The sequence below is a fragment of the Cnephaeus nilssonii genome (genome assembly GCF_951640355.1).
Source record: "Cnephaeus nilssonii genome assembly, chromosome: 12".
Lineage (NCBI taxonomy): Eukaryota > Metazoa > Chordata > Mammalia > Chiroptera > Vespertilionidae > Cnephaeus > Cnephaeus nilssonii.
Window position 1 is genome coordinate 67,332,128 of NC_137083.1, and position 17,809 is coordinate 67,349,936.

A 17,809-nucleotide genomic window follows, 5' to 3' on the forward strand; every position below is an offset into this window, starting at 1 on the left:
GGTTTTGCTTTTAAGTTTTGGTAGGTGGAACCAAACAGGGTCTAATCCAGGGTTAATTTTCCCCACTCACGGACCGAGATGCTTCTTAAGGACTCAACTGGTGAGCCCTGAATTTTGAGGTGTTATATTCAGACTATTGGGAACAAGGGCTGTTCCAGGCTGTGTGAGCGTGGGCATTATCCCCTCCAACCCATTAGAGTGGTTCTGCCCTGGCCTCCGGTGGTTGCCTCACTGGCTGAGGTGATCAGGGTTCAAGTGAATCCTGAAGGGAGGAGGTGGGAACTGCTGGTCTCACCTCTTGTTTCCTGTTGCTTAGGAATCTCTCCTGTTTTGCCTGATGCCCAATGTTTTGAGAACAGTTTTTTTCTTAATTTTTAGTTATTTCAAGTAGGGAGGGTAAATCTGTTTTTAATCATACCATCCTGACCAGAAAGAAGTATAGTGATTATTTCTTGTAAGTTAGAACAAGATTTCTCAGCCTTGGCACTGTTAACATTCTGGGCCAGATAATTCTTTGTTTCAGGGCTTGGGGAAGGTCTGTCCTGTGTATTACAGAATGTTTAGCACCTTCCCTGGCATCTACCCACTAGATGCCAGGAGTACGCCCTCCCACCCCCAACCTAGATCTGACAACCAGAATATCTCCACACATTGCCAAATGTTCAAGAGGGCAGGGTTCCGATGGGAAAGGATTATCCCCGTTTGAGAACCAGTGAGTTGCAATGACTTGAAAATTATTTCTGTAAAAATATCTCACTCATTCACTTTTGTTGACATCCTGAGTGTAAGGAATACCCAAGGAGTGTTCCAAGCTCATGGATATCACCCGTCTTGCACAGAGAGGCAAGAAATGTGGTCAGGAACCACTAGCCTAGAAAATGAAGGCCATGACTGTACAGAATTAATGAATTAAGGCTCTAATGATCAACTGATTCAGAGCGCCATGCAATCTCTTTGTGGCTAAACCTTCTACTGTTAGATGTGTGCTGTCAGGGCAGTGTTGATCAGGCTAACTGGAACTGAATTTTCTTGTCCCTTGATTAACTTCTTCTGGAAAAGCTAACCTTGTTCGAAAAAGCCAACCTGTTTCAGTTGGGTTAACGACAGCTTTCTTGTATTCTAGGCTTGTAGTAAAGTTTTCCATTAGAGCAGACTCTGCCGTTTTTCTTTAAAGAGGAAAAATAAAGAAATAAAAAAAAGGAAGGAAGGGAGAAAAATGTGTTTCTACCTCATGCGAATGAGAATGCTGAGTGCAGCCTGTCGCAGAGATGCCAGTCGGCCACGGCAGACAGTCCTGCCCTAGTGCTGCTCTCTTGGAAGAACAGGTCTTAGAGTCATTCGTAGACCGCAAGAAAGTAATAAAATTAGCCTGACTAGTTATAGAAAGAAATATGTTCCTAACCCACTTAACAATGCTTTGTTTTTAAATTTTTTTGCTGACTGATAGCTGGTAAGGGTAAGTATTTTCATGGGGTTTTTTTTGTTTGTTTTTTATTTTTTGCTTCACTGTATAAATTTTGGTAATGACACGATTTTTAAAGGCGTATCATGACCTTGTTTACAACGTCAATCTCCTTTTTTCTAGGTAAACCTAGAATATTTAGGTTAACTTGATCATTTATGAAACAAAATATCTATTTTTGCCCAATAGAAAAGTAGAAACAACCTATTACCTATCATTCATGTGGTATAAAGGTAATGGCTATAAAGGTGATAAAGTAGCATGCAAAAAAATGCTCAATAAGGGAAAATGCTAAATTATGTATGTGATATTATTTTCACTAAGTAAAAAAATTTTAAAATATAGGTAGAATTATACCTAAAATATTCACAGTGGGTGAATTTAAGTGGAAGAACTAATTGCTAATTCATTTGTTCTCCTGAATTTTCTGTGTTATAACTTTAAAAAAGAAAGCTTGTTTTCAAAACTAAGCATATCAGATATTTAGGGGGATAGTCAGAACAAAATAATAAGTAATAAAATCTAGCTTATTGGAAGACAACCTTATTACATTTTTAGGATACAAATAATGGCATGTTCTTATACATTGCTCTTATAAGAGAATCTATTCTCTATTTCCTTGACTCTCAGGATATACAGAAATTCTGCAATAGGGTGGACACTGCCTTTAGCCTGACTTATGGAACATTCTTTGGTTAAACTATCCTTCTTTGCTGTTTCCAATCAAACTAATATGCAAGCACCTTATTTTTCATTTTATCTTTTAACTCATGTATGTAGCATAACACAGTGTGTATATTACATAATATAGAATCCAACACAGGGCTAGTGGACTTCCAGTCATAAATTAATGTCAAACATTAAACAGAAAAGTTATCTTCTTTTCCATTTTAAGCCAATTTTTAATCCTTAAATCAGAGTATAAATTTACATTTAATTATATAAGCTAATTTTCCTGATTGATCTAATAAGTTAAATTTCACACATAAGGTAAAATATGTCTTGCTTTACATTGAATATATTATTTTAACTAAATGTTGAATATTGGTGTACTTGGCCTGTGATTCTAGGTCTGTATGTGTTGATTAAAATTGTCATCATGTGAAAATATTACATGTTATTTGCTGCAGAAAGCAAGATGTGTAAATCCATACATCAGTTTTTAATCAGTTTAACAAAAACAAGCTAGGAAATCATTTGGGTCAATATTAGAGGTGTGAACAAACTTCTAGTTAATATATCTGTCAACCATTTCTCTTCGGTCTCAGCATAAAACATCTATACATAAAACACAAACATACTACCAGGATGATCTACTGAAAATTTTTAAAATCTATCTTTATTGTTGAAAGTATTACAGATGTCCCCTTTTGTCCCCATTGACCCCTTCCACCTTGCACGCCCCCCCCCCAGGCATACAGCACTATTGTCTGTGTCCATGGATATTGCTTATATGTATATGCGTTCTTTAGTTCATCTCTCTCTCCCCCCATCCTTACTTTCCTCTGAGATTGATGGATCTCAGAAGGAATCTACTTAAACCTTTAACATCAAGCTCTTCCTATTAGCAGCTCTAGGGGTGCTATAAGGAGAAGTGGTGTGTACTTCTCTATGCACTTTTAACTCCCTGCAAATTTTTCAAGCTCAGTGAGAGTTTGCGCTAAAAGGAAAGTATGATCAGGTGTGGGTAGCAGTAAATGCAGCTCCAGGCCAGCTCCTAAACATAGGACAACTTTAAACTAAGTTACTGTCTTTGAAAATGTTCATGGCCGCTTAGATCAGCTGAGGGTTTTGCAGAGGAGGTGACCATTAACTAGCAGCACCATCTTCTGAGTCCTTTTGGTACTCAAGTCCCAGGTCTGGACACTTGAGTAGTCTCAATGCTAGTGAATAGTGAATGGCCACCTCTTCTCCTTCTCGGTGTGATGGTGCACAGTGAAGTATATTTGCATAAAATATTTTGAATTGTGCTTTCAGACATAGAAAGGAAGAAGTCGAGGAGCTTGGTCTTTGCAGCCTATGTTTTGAAGATGGGATAATCCCTAAGAGTACATTTTACTTTCATAGAATTATAACCATGGAAGGTTACGTGGGTGTTTTTTGGTGTGTTTTTTTTTTTTTTTTGAGGATTTTTAGTGTGTTTGTTTTCTCACTGTCACTATAGAATTTGTATATGTGACTTAAATTTCTATCATAAATATTATTTATCACTAATGGCAATTGTTGGAAAAGTAATTATCCCTTTATGTATACGACTCAGAAAGCCTTGTCACATTTATGGTTTAGAGTTATATTTCATGAAGAAAATGCCTCAGAAAGTACATTTATTTTTGAAAATATGATTAATTATAGAAATGAACCATAGATTTGTTTTTTCCAGGAACTTGTATATTTTATTTAAGAACTGTATACCTATTGTTTTAAAATAGAAATTTTCTGATACAAACCTTTATAGTTAATTGAGAATTGTGGAGTTTTTTTTATTCTCTATTACATATCCTCCTCTCAACAGATAAGCCATTAATGGGTGTTATTTTTAACTTCCTGTTATGACCTTCTCTGGTGAAAAAAATAATGAATAAAATTCAGCAGATGTTTTATAAAACTAGTAATTTAATTTCATAAAGGTGATACTCAGAGATTTTGTACTCAGCTAAATGCAGAAATAAAGGTTCTAAGATAATTTTTTAAAAATAAAACATAATCTTCTGGGTTTATATCTGCCTTGTAGCTTTCAACAGTCTGCCTCATTCTCATCTGATACTATTTTGCATTATCATTACATTTAATTTTATGTTAAAAGTATCACACATAAGAATAAAATACATTGGAAGTTGAATTGTCTCATTTCAGAGTTCAGGAAAAGGAGTTTAGTTTAGTGTTCATCTAATTAATACTAATTTACCACATGTACTATATTTAACTATCCAGGTGAGTATTACATGTGAAGAGATACATATGCTACTTTTCCATGGATTATAACCCCCTACCTTTCATCATCAATAAATGGACATTCATTGTGCTTGCTACATCCACCTTTTGATATTGTAGGATATATATTAGTTTGTATATCTTTTTTTTAAATGTGATTCTGAAGGCCCTTCAGTTTGAATTATGTAGTTCTTCCATCCATAAATATGGCTGAAAGTTGAAGTTGACATGGATCAATATGATCTGGGCTAAATATCTAAATGTGACTGATTATGTTAGCATCATGTCCACAGATCAATATTGAGTTTTATTATGAGCCTGACTCTATAATTGGGTTTAATCAATAAACTTTTGTCTCCTTTCCTCTGCAACTTTAGGATTGCACCGTGTAGGTTTTTAAAACGACATTTAGCTTACATTTCGGGCTCTGCTTCTTGTGATGACCAGAAACGAGGTCTGTCTGTGAATTTTAAGGAACAATGGGGCTTCCGCTCTACCATTATGAGGAGAGTCCCCTTTTATCTTGATAACTGATTGCTTGACCAATATGCGCACCATTTCCAACAGAGCTAATGTAGTAACACCCAGCACTTCTTTGGGGTGGTGTGTGGCTCTTTCTCTCTATCCTTAGTAAATAACTCACATTGAAGACTTTGACAAAACATGCCATTAATGAACGCAATCATAAAAGCTTGCCTTTTGATACACCCGCGGGGTCTACAGGCGTTGAAAGATGCAATCTGTAAAGAACAATGAACTTGGGCCTTTGATTGAAGTGCCATGTGGGACCTTAGGCTTTGTCTGCATATTTGCACAAACATGATGCTCCCTTTTTCATGTCTCTTAAACTTGAAGCTTGAGAGCATTCATTGCCATTTCTGCATTAAGGTTGGTCCCATTAAAGGCTCCGTACAAAAAATAAAAATAAAAAAAGGACTGGAAGTGGTCCAGCTAAAGCTTGTGTGTTCATTTCTGTCCTAGTTTGCCATTTGGGAAGCAGGCTTCTAGCCATCATTGCAATTTTTTATGAATAGACTTTGGTTCTTTTCCAGTCATTCCTCAGTCAATATGTACTTAAAATGCATCAACTTTTCCTAAAATTGAAAAATACTATTATTTCTATGATGAGTATTAGAAGTAGCTTTGAAAGAAAATAGGATTTTGTCACCTCATTTTCAAATGACTTGCAAATTGTTCCCTGTCATTTTTATTTGGGCTCCCCAAAAATTGCAATTTATGTTCATATGCTGAATTCATCCTATTTTATATTATAGAAGGTAATCTTTTGTTATTATGGGGTGAGGGCATATATGGGAGTGGGGTGGGGGGGGCAATGGTAAGATATGTACACATATAATACCTTAATAAAAAAATTGGAAAGAAAAAAAAATAAAAAATAAAACAGTTGAGAGACAAAAAAAAAAATCCATTTACTCATTATTAAACCAGAAATATAAATCGTATTATACATGCTTTCTGAATTCACAGATGCAGACCGTTTTCAGAAACATGGTATGGATGAGTTTATTTCTGCAAACCCTTGCAAGCTTGACCACGCCTCCCTTTTCAGAATACTCCAGAGGCAGACTTTGGATCACAGACTGAACGATTCCTATTCTTGCTTGGTGAGTGCAAGTCTTTCTGTCTGGTTCCCCACAGGTTAGAATTCAAGAGGTTTAAAAGTGAGAAATACTTGTTATGAAGCGGCATTTTATTCCTGACTTGTTTAATAACTGTAGTTGGAGTTAGGGGTGAAGGATTCCAATCGATTGCTTCCCAATTTGAAAATTATACACTTGAAGACCACTGCTGTGCCACTCAATAGACAGGAGAATAGACTCAGGCAGACCCTGAGCTATGGCTTATCAGTCCCTCTGGAGAAGGTCGAATGAAAATAGAAGGCTTTAATGATGATAAAAAAAAAAAAAAAACAAAAAACACCTCTGTGACAGGATTTACCAACACCTGTACAGACATTGTGAGGTTTAAGTTCTGTTCACCAAAGGTTGATATATTTTTTGATTCTCTCTTTTGTTCATAGAAAGACAACCTAATTAACAGGGGAAAGAAACAGTGGGATAAAGAGGGCAGGGGCTATCTATTTAACAGGGAAGCTTTAGTCTCATCTAACCCTCAGAAGATCATTGGAATTCCTTCAGTTTTGGAGAACAGGTTGCCCATACCTTCCGTGGCAATAAAGAGATAATGTTTTTAGGTTTCCAGTGTCCAAATCAGTTCAAAAACTGGTGACATTCAATATTCTGAAAATAACCAGAAACATACCATTAATGAAAAAATGTCCCAAGACCCTTTAGCCCTCGCTGGTTTGGCTCAGTGGATAGAGCGTCGGCCCTACAGACTGAAGGTCCCAGATTCGATTCTGGTCAAGGGCACATGCCCTGATTTTGGGCTCAATCCCCAGTAGGGGGTGTGCAGGAGGCAGCCGGTCAATGATTCTCTCTCATCATTAATGTTTCTATCTCTCCCTCACCCTTCCTTTGTGAAACTGATAAAAATATTTTCTTAAAAAGACACTTTAATCCAGCTTTTCTTTATGATGCATACCAGTGCCTTCAGGAAAGCAGATCTCAGTACTAGGGGGGAAAAAAAAAAACAAATCTTTTTTTTTTTTTTTTTTTTTTTGTAGGGTTGGTTTAGCCCTGGCCAGGTTTTTGTGTTGGATGAGTACTGTGCCCGGTATGGTGTACGAGGCTGCCACAGACACCTCTGCTACCTTGCAGAGCTGATGGAACACTCAGAGAACGGTGCTGTCATTGACCCAACCCTGCTCCATTACAGCTTTGCATTCTGCGCCTCTCACGTGCACGGCAACAGGTATTTTAACTTGCAAACACACAATGAAAGGTGTGGGGTGGACTTGGGAAGAGTGAAAAGTGTGCTTTGTCATTACCACCTAGTAACAGATTTTAAATAGCAAACACTTCTTCAGAGAGAGAAGAAAAAAAAAAAACACAACAAAATCCCACAAAGGAAAAATGTACATCAGTATGCTGTTGATTTAGGTGGGCTGCACGTTAATGTCGCTTTTGGCTGTTGAAGCCGCTTGGAAAAGAGAGTGAGAGAGAGCCTATCTGGAATGAGACGTCACCTCTAAGCTCTTAAGAAGCCACCTCGGACCAAGGTCTGCATAGCTTGAGTGTCATTGGTATTTCTGTTGTGATGCATATGTGTGTCTGGGCAGGGTGTGCTGAGAGGTTTGTGTATTCCTAATGATCCTGGCTTTTCCACTGTGGAATAAGCTTTCATTGATAAGGCAGCATAAACAGGGGAGTTTATGTAGTGTCTTCTCCCAGCCCCTTCCCTCATCTACCCTTAGCACTCCAGTGACCTCTTCTCTTGCTTTACCAGAAGGGCAAGAAATCACTTAATGCAGACTCCCCAGTCTGTGTGCCTCTGAGCTAAAAATCTCTCCATGTCACTCCCCCTGTCCTTTCTTAATCCTGCTCCGGAGAACCGGGGGCTCCTCCATAAATGAGGTACCACTACTCCATCCCCTTCTTAACTTGGTTCCACCAATATGCCATCTCTCACTCTTAATGGCATTCTGGTGGAAGCAAGTCAATAAGGGGGTGGGGTAGTGGTACCTCATTTCCTTTCCTTTCTTCCCACAAGCCTGGCCAAGCTTCACCTAGCCTCACCACATAACAGATTTGTCAAGATGTTCTGAAGTCAGACTGCCTGGCTTCCAGCTGCTACTCATGCACCGTGTGAGGTAGGGCACACTTCTGAACCGGTGTGTCTCTGCTTCATTACCTTTGAGAAAGACATATGATAGAATCTCTCTCAAAAATCATCAGTTGTGATCGGGATTAAATACATTCTTATATATCAAGCGCTTAGAACCGTTTGTGCCTGGGACATGGTCAAAAGCCGTTATGTGACACCCTATGTCATCTTACGTATTGTCATCATGTCAAGCTACCTTCCACTGACCTCTCCCCTGCCTGGCTCCTGGCTCCTCGCTTGCCAGTGAGGCTTTCTGAAATGGAGTGCCTAATGACATAACCCAGTCATCTCCGCCCCAGCTTCACTCCCCTGACTCTCATTGGAAGGCTGATACGACAGCACATCCTAGACCCTGTGCTGCTTAAACTGCTGCTGCTCTCCCTGAGGCAGCACCTCCTCAACTCTCCTCTCATTTATTTTTTGACCATCTCTTTGCTCACAGGTCCTGTTCCTCCAGACACCAAGTGCAGGCTACCGTTTTTTTCTCCCATCTGTTCTTAAACTTGCTCTCTTCTTTCTAAGACCTTTCCTACTTCAGCGAAAAATTCAACTTCAGTGATCTCCCAGCTTCAACTATGACCTCTCTCGGTGCAAATAATCCCAACCCAGTTACTCTCCTACAGAACAGATCTCCGTCAACAATTGCTGGCTTGGATGTTCTGCCAGGACTTTCAGCCCTCATATAAAATTAAATCCATCATCTCGCCAAACAAGCTCCTGTACCTCTCTTAGCTCCTAGCAGAATGCCTGGCAAAAAGTATCACACCTGACACAAAGTGTTCAGTAAATATGTGATGAATGAATGAATGGCTTTGTTATTTGTACTACTGTTAACTTGCATTCATGGCTCATTCACTGTTCATTCATCTTTTTCTTGACCTCCTAGACTCAGTTTGTATTCCATCTTCGTAGTACTCCTCAAACTTGTCTTTCTACCATTTCCATGTACCTACCCCTATCCTGACCTTCAGTTTTTTCGTGCTTATCTGGGTTTATGCATCTCTCTACTGCTGCTTTTCTCCCTATAGTAGCCTGGCAATTGCCTTCTATGTTACAGATTAATTTTTACTATACTCTTTCATAAAACTTCAGTGATTCTCATTTGGTTATTAAATTAAAAATAGATCCCATACTATAATGTTTGGGTTTTCTCAATATCATCATCTCATTATCTCTACTTAGTATGTAAGTCCAGATATTCTACACATGATCTTTACCCCCCAGATAGCCTGTGTATTTTCACTGTAATGTTTCTGCTTCCAAGTGTTGTAATAGTTAGAATCACAAAACTCCTTTAAGAAGACTTAACTTGTTCAAACACCTTTTATCTGTAGCTTTCTTATGAAATGTATCATGTATACTTATATGCTATAAACACACACATACCCCCGCTTCAGTTCTACTAGATCATATTTTGAAGACAAAAACTAGTCTCGTTCACCTATTATCCTCTGAAGGCCTTACCACAGTGCCTTGCACATTGTGGGGGCACAATAAATATCTGTTGAATTGCAGTTGCCATTTCTCACCCCAAAATGAAATAAAAGCGATCCTAGTCTCAGAACCTGCCAGGCTTTGCCCTCATTATGGAACTCAGCCTTTCGTGGAAATCAGGGGGATGTTGCAGGTTGTGGTTGCTTTTCCCATCACCTTGAATGAAACCATCTGCCCTCAGCCAACTTGGGGGGTGCGGGGAGTGAGAGGAGCAGGCACAGTCAGGATGGCTAACCATTGATAACCAGCATGGCGGGGGCTGTTTTACTACAACTGGTCTTATCTCCTGGCTCCATCCTAATTCTCCCTGACCAGTGGCTGTCAGAGGGCAGGCCTCCAGTGTTAGGCAGCACTCCTGGAAGCAAGAAGATAACATGGATGCAATGAAACAGACATACCCAGCAAATGTTGTATGATAGGACTATTTTTGTCCTTAACACAGAAAGGTAACATAAAATTAAAAACATTAAGTAGGAAATTCAGCTAATGCGCCCCCAAACTGTATGCGTTTGAGACACATTTTAATGGAAAGTTATTTAGGCAGCCAGGAGCTGCTGCCACTGCCTGGGAGGCAGCCTGATTGGAATCTATAGGTTGCCATAGTTACTTGTATTCTGTAAAAGTATTGTTTTCTTTGTCATGGTACACTGTAAAGTGAAATTTAAGGTCTGTTTATGTGTTCATACATATGTTAATAATACATATTAAATCCACTTTCCAGATTAAAATATGTACATGTGCAGGTATCTCTGGGTATGTTTTAGAATAGAAATTTGAGTCAGTCTCTGATCCAACATTTAGGTCACATGTAGCTTAAGTAAAAAGAAAGCAAGGCCTGGCTGGCATGGCTCAATGGTTGAGTCTACCTATGAACCTGGAGGTCACATGCCTGGGTTGCGGGCCCGATCCCCAGTGGGGTTGTGCAGGAGGCAGCCGAGCAATGATTCTCTCTCATCATTGATGTTTCTATCTCTCTCTCCCTCTCCCTTCCTCTCTGAAATCAATAAAAAAAAAGATTTTAAAAAAGAAAGCAAGAAGTGCAGGTTTTAGAGAAATTTGAACCACATTGTAGGCTAGACATTATACAAGATAAACTAAAAGGTATGACGCTCTCTGTAATTTTTAGAGTTAAATAGATGCTATGCTGTCGCAATGAAAGAATAAAAAGAGGCAGATCTCTACTTGAATCTCGGCTCTGAAATTTGCAAACTGATCCCTGTCGGGCAAGTCATTTATCCTTTCTGAAACAGAATTCATATGTAAAAGGGGAAATACTAATGTGCAGGTACTGGATAATTATAAAATGCTATGTCCGTATTGATCAGTTATTATTCAAATATGCTTCTTTTTGTCACCCAGAGACAAGAATGTAAATTGTGAGAGGAGGAAAAACATGAAAAATCGGTGGTTATGCCTCCTGCTAAATGGAAATATTTCAGTGTGTATGTAACGATACTCTTAATTCCTTCGCTGATAGAATATTCAGGTTTGAGCAACCTGTCCTTGTGAAAACTAGCGTCTCTTAGCCACGCCTGCAGCATCTGATACCTACACAGATTTTCATTAAAAATACTGTCAATGTCAAGTCTGGCTTTCCAGTCAGAGTTTGCCATCGTCTCCTTTTATGATCATTTTTACATCTGTCACGACACACAGGGAGAGAGTCATTTCGTTCATTGCCTGAACTACCTCCGGCAAACAATGGACAGGAAAAAAGAGTGCCTTTTGTTCGTGCCTGATGTGAAGGACAGCAGTGCTGTCTGGCAGGGAAGTTTCTCGGAAGCACATCCTCTTCCCGGGCGTTGAGCGCTCTGGGTGTGTGCGTTCTGTGCAGACACATCTCTGAATAGCACTCTGAGTGTCTCGGGAATAAAAGAATAGAGCTCAACAGAAAAGGGCTGGCTGGTGCTGGGACTCAGAAAGAGGGAATAAAAAGAAAGGGAGAGAGAAAAAGTGAGTCAAGGACAGAAACAGACACGCACGCTCCTTGGGATGAGAGCCGCACACATCGTGAATAACACAGCCTCTCGCTCGGCCACGGTGCCCCCGAGGGCCGACAGGAAGGAGAAAAAGACTTGCAGAGACAATGCATCGGGGGGCAGAGTTCTAGGTTGATCTGTGTGGTTATACATCTTGGTTTTGTAAGCCAGGCTGAGGGTGGAGAAACGGCAGCAGCGACACAGAATGGCTTTTGTGTTTCCGTGTGATGTAGGATCCGCGGTGTGCTCACTGACTCCGGGGCGCAGTGAAGGGTCCGCTCAGACGGGCCAGCTCCCAGGACAGGCTGCAGCAGGAAGGAGTCCCTGTTTTCTGTGGGCTCCGGGTCACAGCACAGAGTGGTGGGCAGTCTTTATGGGCATCAGTCAAATCATATCACGAAACCTCCATCTTTTAACCTGTCACCTCAGAAATTATGCTTCATCTTCCTGCTTCTAATTTTAGAGACAGTGGTGCATTTTTAGCAAAATCATAGATAATCACATCAAGTAGGATCATTAAGAATTTTCATCACCACGTTTTTACTTTATATTTATCGTTGACTCTATTATAGATATTTCTATTTTTACCTCCCTTTGCCCACCTCAACCAGCCCCCACCCCCTCATTACTGCATTACTACTTTTTTTTCATTTTTTATTTATTGATTTTATTAATTTTAGAGAGAGGAAGGGAGAGAGAGAGAGAGAGAGAGAGAGAGAGAGAGAGAGAGAGAGAGAATTTGTTGTTCCTCTTATTTATGCATTCATTGGTTGATTCTTGTATATGCCCTGACTGGGAATCAAACCTGCAACCTTGGCATTTTGGGATGACGCTCTAACCCAGCGGTCACCAACCAGTGGTCCATGAGGTCCGAAAGGTTGGCAACCGCTGCTCTAACCAACTGAGCTACTGTGCCAGGGCAAGTCATTATCACTTCTTAATTCTAGTATTGGATATATGGCATAGAGAAATTAAGCATAAATGCTATACAAATCCTAAATCTGGAGACTTACTTCTGGGACAAGTGAACAATCAGATCAAAAATCAAAGCAAGGTTATCCTCATGCAGTGTGGCCAATCTGACATACTACCTTCCACATGCTACGTGTGCAAAGGTTGAAGGGCGGTTATCACGGAGTGCCTTTACACTCTGCACAGAGGGTTCTTTTTTGAATATCAGAAACCTAGAACAACCGCAGATCTGCCTCACACTTTCCCAGCAGTAATATCTCTTCCACCCAACCTCGAGTTCGGTACTCAAGCAAGATAATTATGCCTTTCAAAACTAGACAGACACAAACAGAGCACAGTGAATGGTATGGGGAGAAACTTGGTACCTTGGAAATAGCAGTGAGCTAGGAGTCAGACCATCTGTCTTCCTCTCCCGGTGGTTCTACTTAGGAGCTATTTCATTTTACTCAAATGGTCTGCGCCTCCGTTTCTCATCGCTTCATTGTGATTAATAATATTAATGCTGTCTACCTTTACGTGGCTACTAAGTAGGTCACATAAATCACGTAAACACTTTGTAAATGATGAAATATCGTTTAAATATCAAGTTGGTGCTATTTTACGTACAATACGGTAGTTAAGTAAGCTTTGGGGAGTTGTTGTGTAGAAGACCCGACAGTGCAGAGGTAAACTTTGAGGGTGTCCTTGTTACAGCAGCATACTCTCAACAAGTGTCAAGTAGGAGGATGCAACTGGGAAGCATTGAGTAGGTGCCTCGCCTCATGTGCTGTCCGTGATCAGTAGGAGGAGCCGTGGTGAGGCTATTTCACCCCCACCCCACCCCCATGCTGCTTAGGCCCACCCCACTGTGGGCCTGATATGGGCGTGGCCAAGAGTCAGCCAGAACAGGAGTGAAGAACCCCATTGTGCAAGGTAAGCAGTCGCCAAACCAGAACTTGGGGAATAGTTACTAGGGTTACTTAATCACTCTCCTCTGTTTTCCCTTCACACCACTGATTCACAGCAAACAACTCCTGGGTTTTTCTGAAACAGTGCATAAAAGAGCCTGCTGAAGGTGAATGGTGAGGACGAGACAAGGGAAAGGGAATGAGTCGGTATGTGTTAGAATATAGGCCAGGTTAACAGGGAGCGGAAGCAGGCTACTCCTCTGTTTCGCTTGTCTTGAACTTGAGATCTTCAGAGCCTTCTTAGCTTCGTTAGGAGGGGTAAAGAATTTGGGTTCTTGAGTTGGCTTTCCATGGAGCTTGCTAACATACTAAAGTTTTTAAAGAACATAGTACATATGTAATGCTGTTACTTAGAAACAATCAAACAAAACAAAAGGTATATATATATATATATATATATATATATATATATATACACACACACACATACACACACACACACACACACACACACACACACATATCTGTAGCACTTACCATTACTGTTTCCCATCAATTTGGGATTTTCAGATCTACGCTGATGCTCAAGATTGGCCTGTGATTTTTGTTTATCATGCTGTTTGTGTCAGGGTTTGGTATACAGGTTATTGCAGCCATATAAAATAAGTTGGGTAGCTTTCCCACTTGTTCTGGATGATATTCAAAGAACTTGTTTTTTTTCCTTCTTCTTTTATATGTTTTTGTTGATTTTAGAGAGAAAGGAAGGGAGAGGGTGAGAGAAACATTGATTTGTTGCCTCCTGCACAACCCCTACTGGGGATCAAGCCCACAAACCTGGCATGTGCCCTGACCAGGAATAGAACCGATGATCCTTTGGTTCATGGGACAATTCTCAACCACTCCAGCCAGGCAAATCGCTTGTTTGTTGTTGTTTTTTTTTGTTTGTTTGTTTGTTTTAAGTTGATCAAGAAGTTATCTTTGAAGGGCAGGGGAGAGGGGGCTTAGAGGAGGTTGGCAAAGAGGAGGATAGGGGGGACATCTGTAATAGTGTTAAAAACAAAATTACATTTTAAAAAAGAACTATTTAAAACCATCTGGGTGTGGGGACTTATTGTGGAGAGATATTTAACTATTGCATTGTTTCTTTTATAGTTAAAGAACTATTCAGGCTTCCCATTTATTTCTTCAGTAAATTTATCAGGTTATAATTTTCTAGGAAATAGTGCATTTCAGATGCTTTTCTCTATCTCCAAACATCTCCCTTTTCCCATTCTCCCCCCCCCCCCGCCCCCTTCTCTCTTTCTCTTCAATCCATCTTACCAGAAGTTTGTAAACTTTTATAAACTCTTTTTAAAGACTGCAACTTTGGCTTTGTTGAACTCTCTTGTTTCTTTGTTTTCCATTTCATGAATTTTTTTTTAAAGTTTTTATTTTAGAGTAATTTTAGAGTTGCAGGAAAACTGAAAAGATAGCACAAAGAGCTTTGGTATTTCAGTTTCCTCTAATGTTGTCATCATAATTACCATGGTACATTTGTCAATACTGAGACCAACATCTGTACATTACTGTTGGCTAATGATCAGTCCATTTTTTAAGTTAATGTCCCTTTTTGTGTCCCAGAATTCAACTCAGGATACCACATTGCATGTTGTTGTCATGTCTTCTCTGATCTGTGGCAGTTTCTCAGCCTTTCCTTGTTTTTCATGGCCTTGACAGTTTTGAAGAGTACTGGTCAAGTATTTTGTCAAACAATTTGATTCCTCTGACATTTTCATGACTAGACTGGGGTTATGGGATTTTGAAGAGGTGAAATACCTTTTCTTCTGTTTCTGTCAAGGAGTATTGATATCCACAGGACATCACTGGCCATGTTCAACTTGATCACTTGGTGAAGGTGGTGTTTGCCAGGTTTTTCCACTGTGAAGATATTTTGCTTTCTTCATAGTACTAGGAAGCAAGTGACTAAGCACAGTTCACACACAAGGGGAGAGAGGAATTAAATGTGTATTAAATATATACATATAACTAACTGTGTAGCTAGTCCTCTCACTTCCTTGGAGGGAGGACTAGCTACATACATAATGAAGTAATCTTCTGCAAGGAAGATTTGTCTCCTCTCCTCTCTAATTATTTGGTCAGCCATTTATATCAATATGGATTCATATATAATCTACACTAATAAAAGAGAAAGATGCAAATTGACCATACCTCCATGACACCCACCAGCCAATCAGAAGTGAGTATGCAAATTAACCCAACAAATATGGTGGGTTAATTTGCATGCACAGGCGCCAAGCCCGCAGCCTCCCAGGACCATCGCTGCCCTAGGAGGCGAGGGCGGCTGCGCAGCTTGACAGCAGACAGCAGGGCCTGCTTGGCCGTAGCTGCAGTGTGAGCAAGCAAGCGGGCCCACAGGCAGCACCCAGCAGGGCCTGCTTGGCCGTCACTGCGGTGACCCAGGAGCAGGCAAGCACGGCCCACAGACAGCACCCAGCAGGGCCTGCTTGCCGATCGCTGTGGTGTGGAGCAGGCAGGCCCCACAGAGAGCAGAGAACCATGGGGAGCGGGCCTAAGCCATCAGTAGGACATTCCCTGAGGACTCCCGTATTGGAGGGGGTGCAGGTAGGGCTGAGGGACCACTCCCCCCCCCCGTGCACGAATTTCGTGCACTGGGCCTCTAGTACCTTTATACTTTGGGTTGTAATCCAATACTGGTATATTTGCTCTGTTGTTCAAATTGTTCTAGCTTGAGCCAGTGAGAGCTCTTTCAGACTGACTCCCTGTGATGTGTCCCATCCTTTTGGGGTTTGTTGGGTTTTGTGGTGGCTTTTTTTTTTTTTTTTGAGCACTTTTTTATTTTTAATCTTTTTTGTTGAAAAGTATTACTGATGTCCCCTTTGTTTTTTTTTCTTTCCCATTGACCCTCTCCTCCCTGCACTCCCCACTTCCAGGGCTTCACCACTCTATTGTCTGTGTCCATGGGCTATAGATATGTGCATATAAGTTTCCCGGTTAATCACTGCCCACCCCACCCACCCCCACCTTCCCTCTGAAATTATCAGTCTGTTCCATGCTTCTGTGTCTCTAGCTCTGACTTTTTCATCAGTTTATTTTGTTCATTAGATTCCATATATGAGTGAGATCATGTGATACTTGTCTTTCACTGACTGGCTTATTTCACTTAGCATAATACTCTCCAGGTCCCTCCATGCTGCTGCAAATGGTAAGAGTTTTTTTTTTCACAGCTGTGTTGTATTCCATTGTATAAATGTACAACAGCTTTTTTATCCACTCATCTGCGGATGGGCACTTTGACAGTTTCCAAATCTTAGCTATTGTAAATTGCACTGCTATGAACATAAGGGTGCATATATTCTTTCTGATTGGTGCTTTGGGTTTCTTAGGATATTTTCCTAGAAGTGGAACCTCTGGGTCAAATGGAAATTCCATTTTTAACTTCTTGAGGAAACTCCATACTATTTTCCACAGTGGTTACACTAGTCTGCATTCCCTTTTCTCCACATCCTCACCAACACCTATTGTTTGTTGATGATTTCTGACAGGTGAGAGATGATATCTCATTGTCCCTTTAATTTGCATCTCTCCGATGATTAGTGACTTTGAGCATTTTGAGCATTTTCTTTCTTTCTTGTACTAAAACGTGCCCCAAGCTCATCTTATATTTTCCCTGCCTCCACCGTAGAATCAGTCATTTCTCCAAGGAGCCCTAATTCCTTTTATTAAAGAACTAGAGGCCCGATGCACGAAATTCATGTAAGAGTAGGCCTTCCTTCCCCTGGCTGCCAGCACCAGCTTCCCTTTGGCAACCGGGACCCAGGCTTCCCTCTGGCCACTGGCAAGCACCTGGGACCCAGGCTTCCCTCTCAGCCCAGCTTCATCCAGAAGGTCGTCTGGAAGGACTCTGGTCTAATTAGCATATTACACTTTTATTATTACCAATGGTATTTAGAAAACAAGATCGGGATGATGGATATGCTCATTGCTACTGGGTTGTCATTGCTTCCAGGCCCTCTCACTGGACAGAGCTAGGCTATAAATGTTCATTTACTAACCCATTAGTTCATCCTGATGTCTCCAACTCTAGTCCAATACCACACAGCCCACGTTATCCTTCCTTTCTTGCTTGTCTGTAGCTTCTCTCTTCAGTAGTGAGAAATCTGGCTTCCCGCAGCTACCATCTGTTTACTTAGAATTCAGTGTTTGTGTACAGGTCTTTTAGTCAGTAGCTTTATAGTTTCAGTCCAAACACTGTTCAGTAGGACAGCTTTTGTTCTCCCCCACTCTCTTTAGTGAGGTTATGGCAGACAGTACAGTTA

At 40.6% G+C, this 17,809-nt stretch overlaps 1 protein-coding gene across 3 annotated transcripts in view; it reads left to right on the forward strand.

Moving 5' to 3' along the window:
* Positions 1-17,809, forward strand: part of CADPS2 (calcium dependent secretion activator 2) — a 484,731-nt gene that overhangs the window by 328,387 nt on the left and 138,535 nt on the right. For all 3 annotated transcript variants that reach the window (XR_013814316.1, XM_079786439.1, XM_079786438.1), the window contains exons 12-13: positions 5,882-6,018; positions 7,041-7,228. Coding sequence is in view for 2 of the 3 variants with exons in the window: in XM_079786439.1 (XP_079642565.1) it covers positions 5,882-6,018; positions 7,041-7,228 (325 nt within the window). In the remaining variant the exon portion in view is untranslated. The remainder of the gene's footprint in view (positions 1-5,881; positions 6,019-7,040; positions 7,229-17,809) is intronic.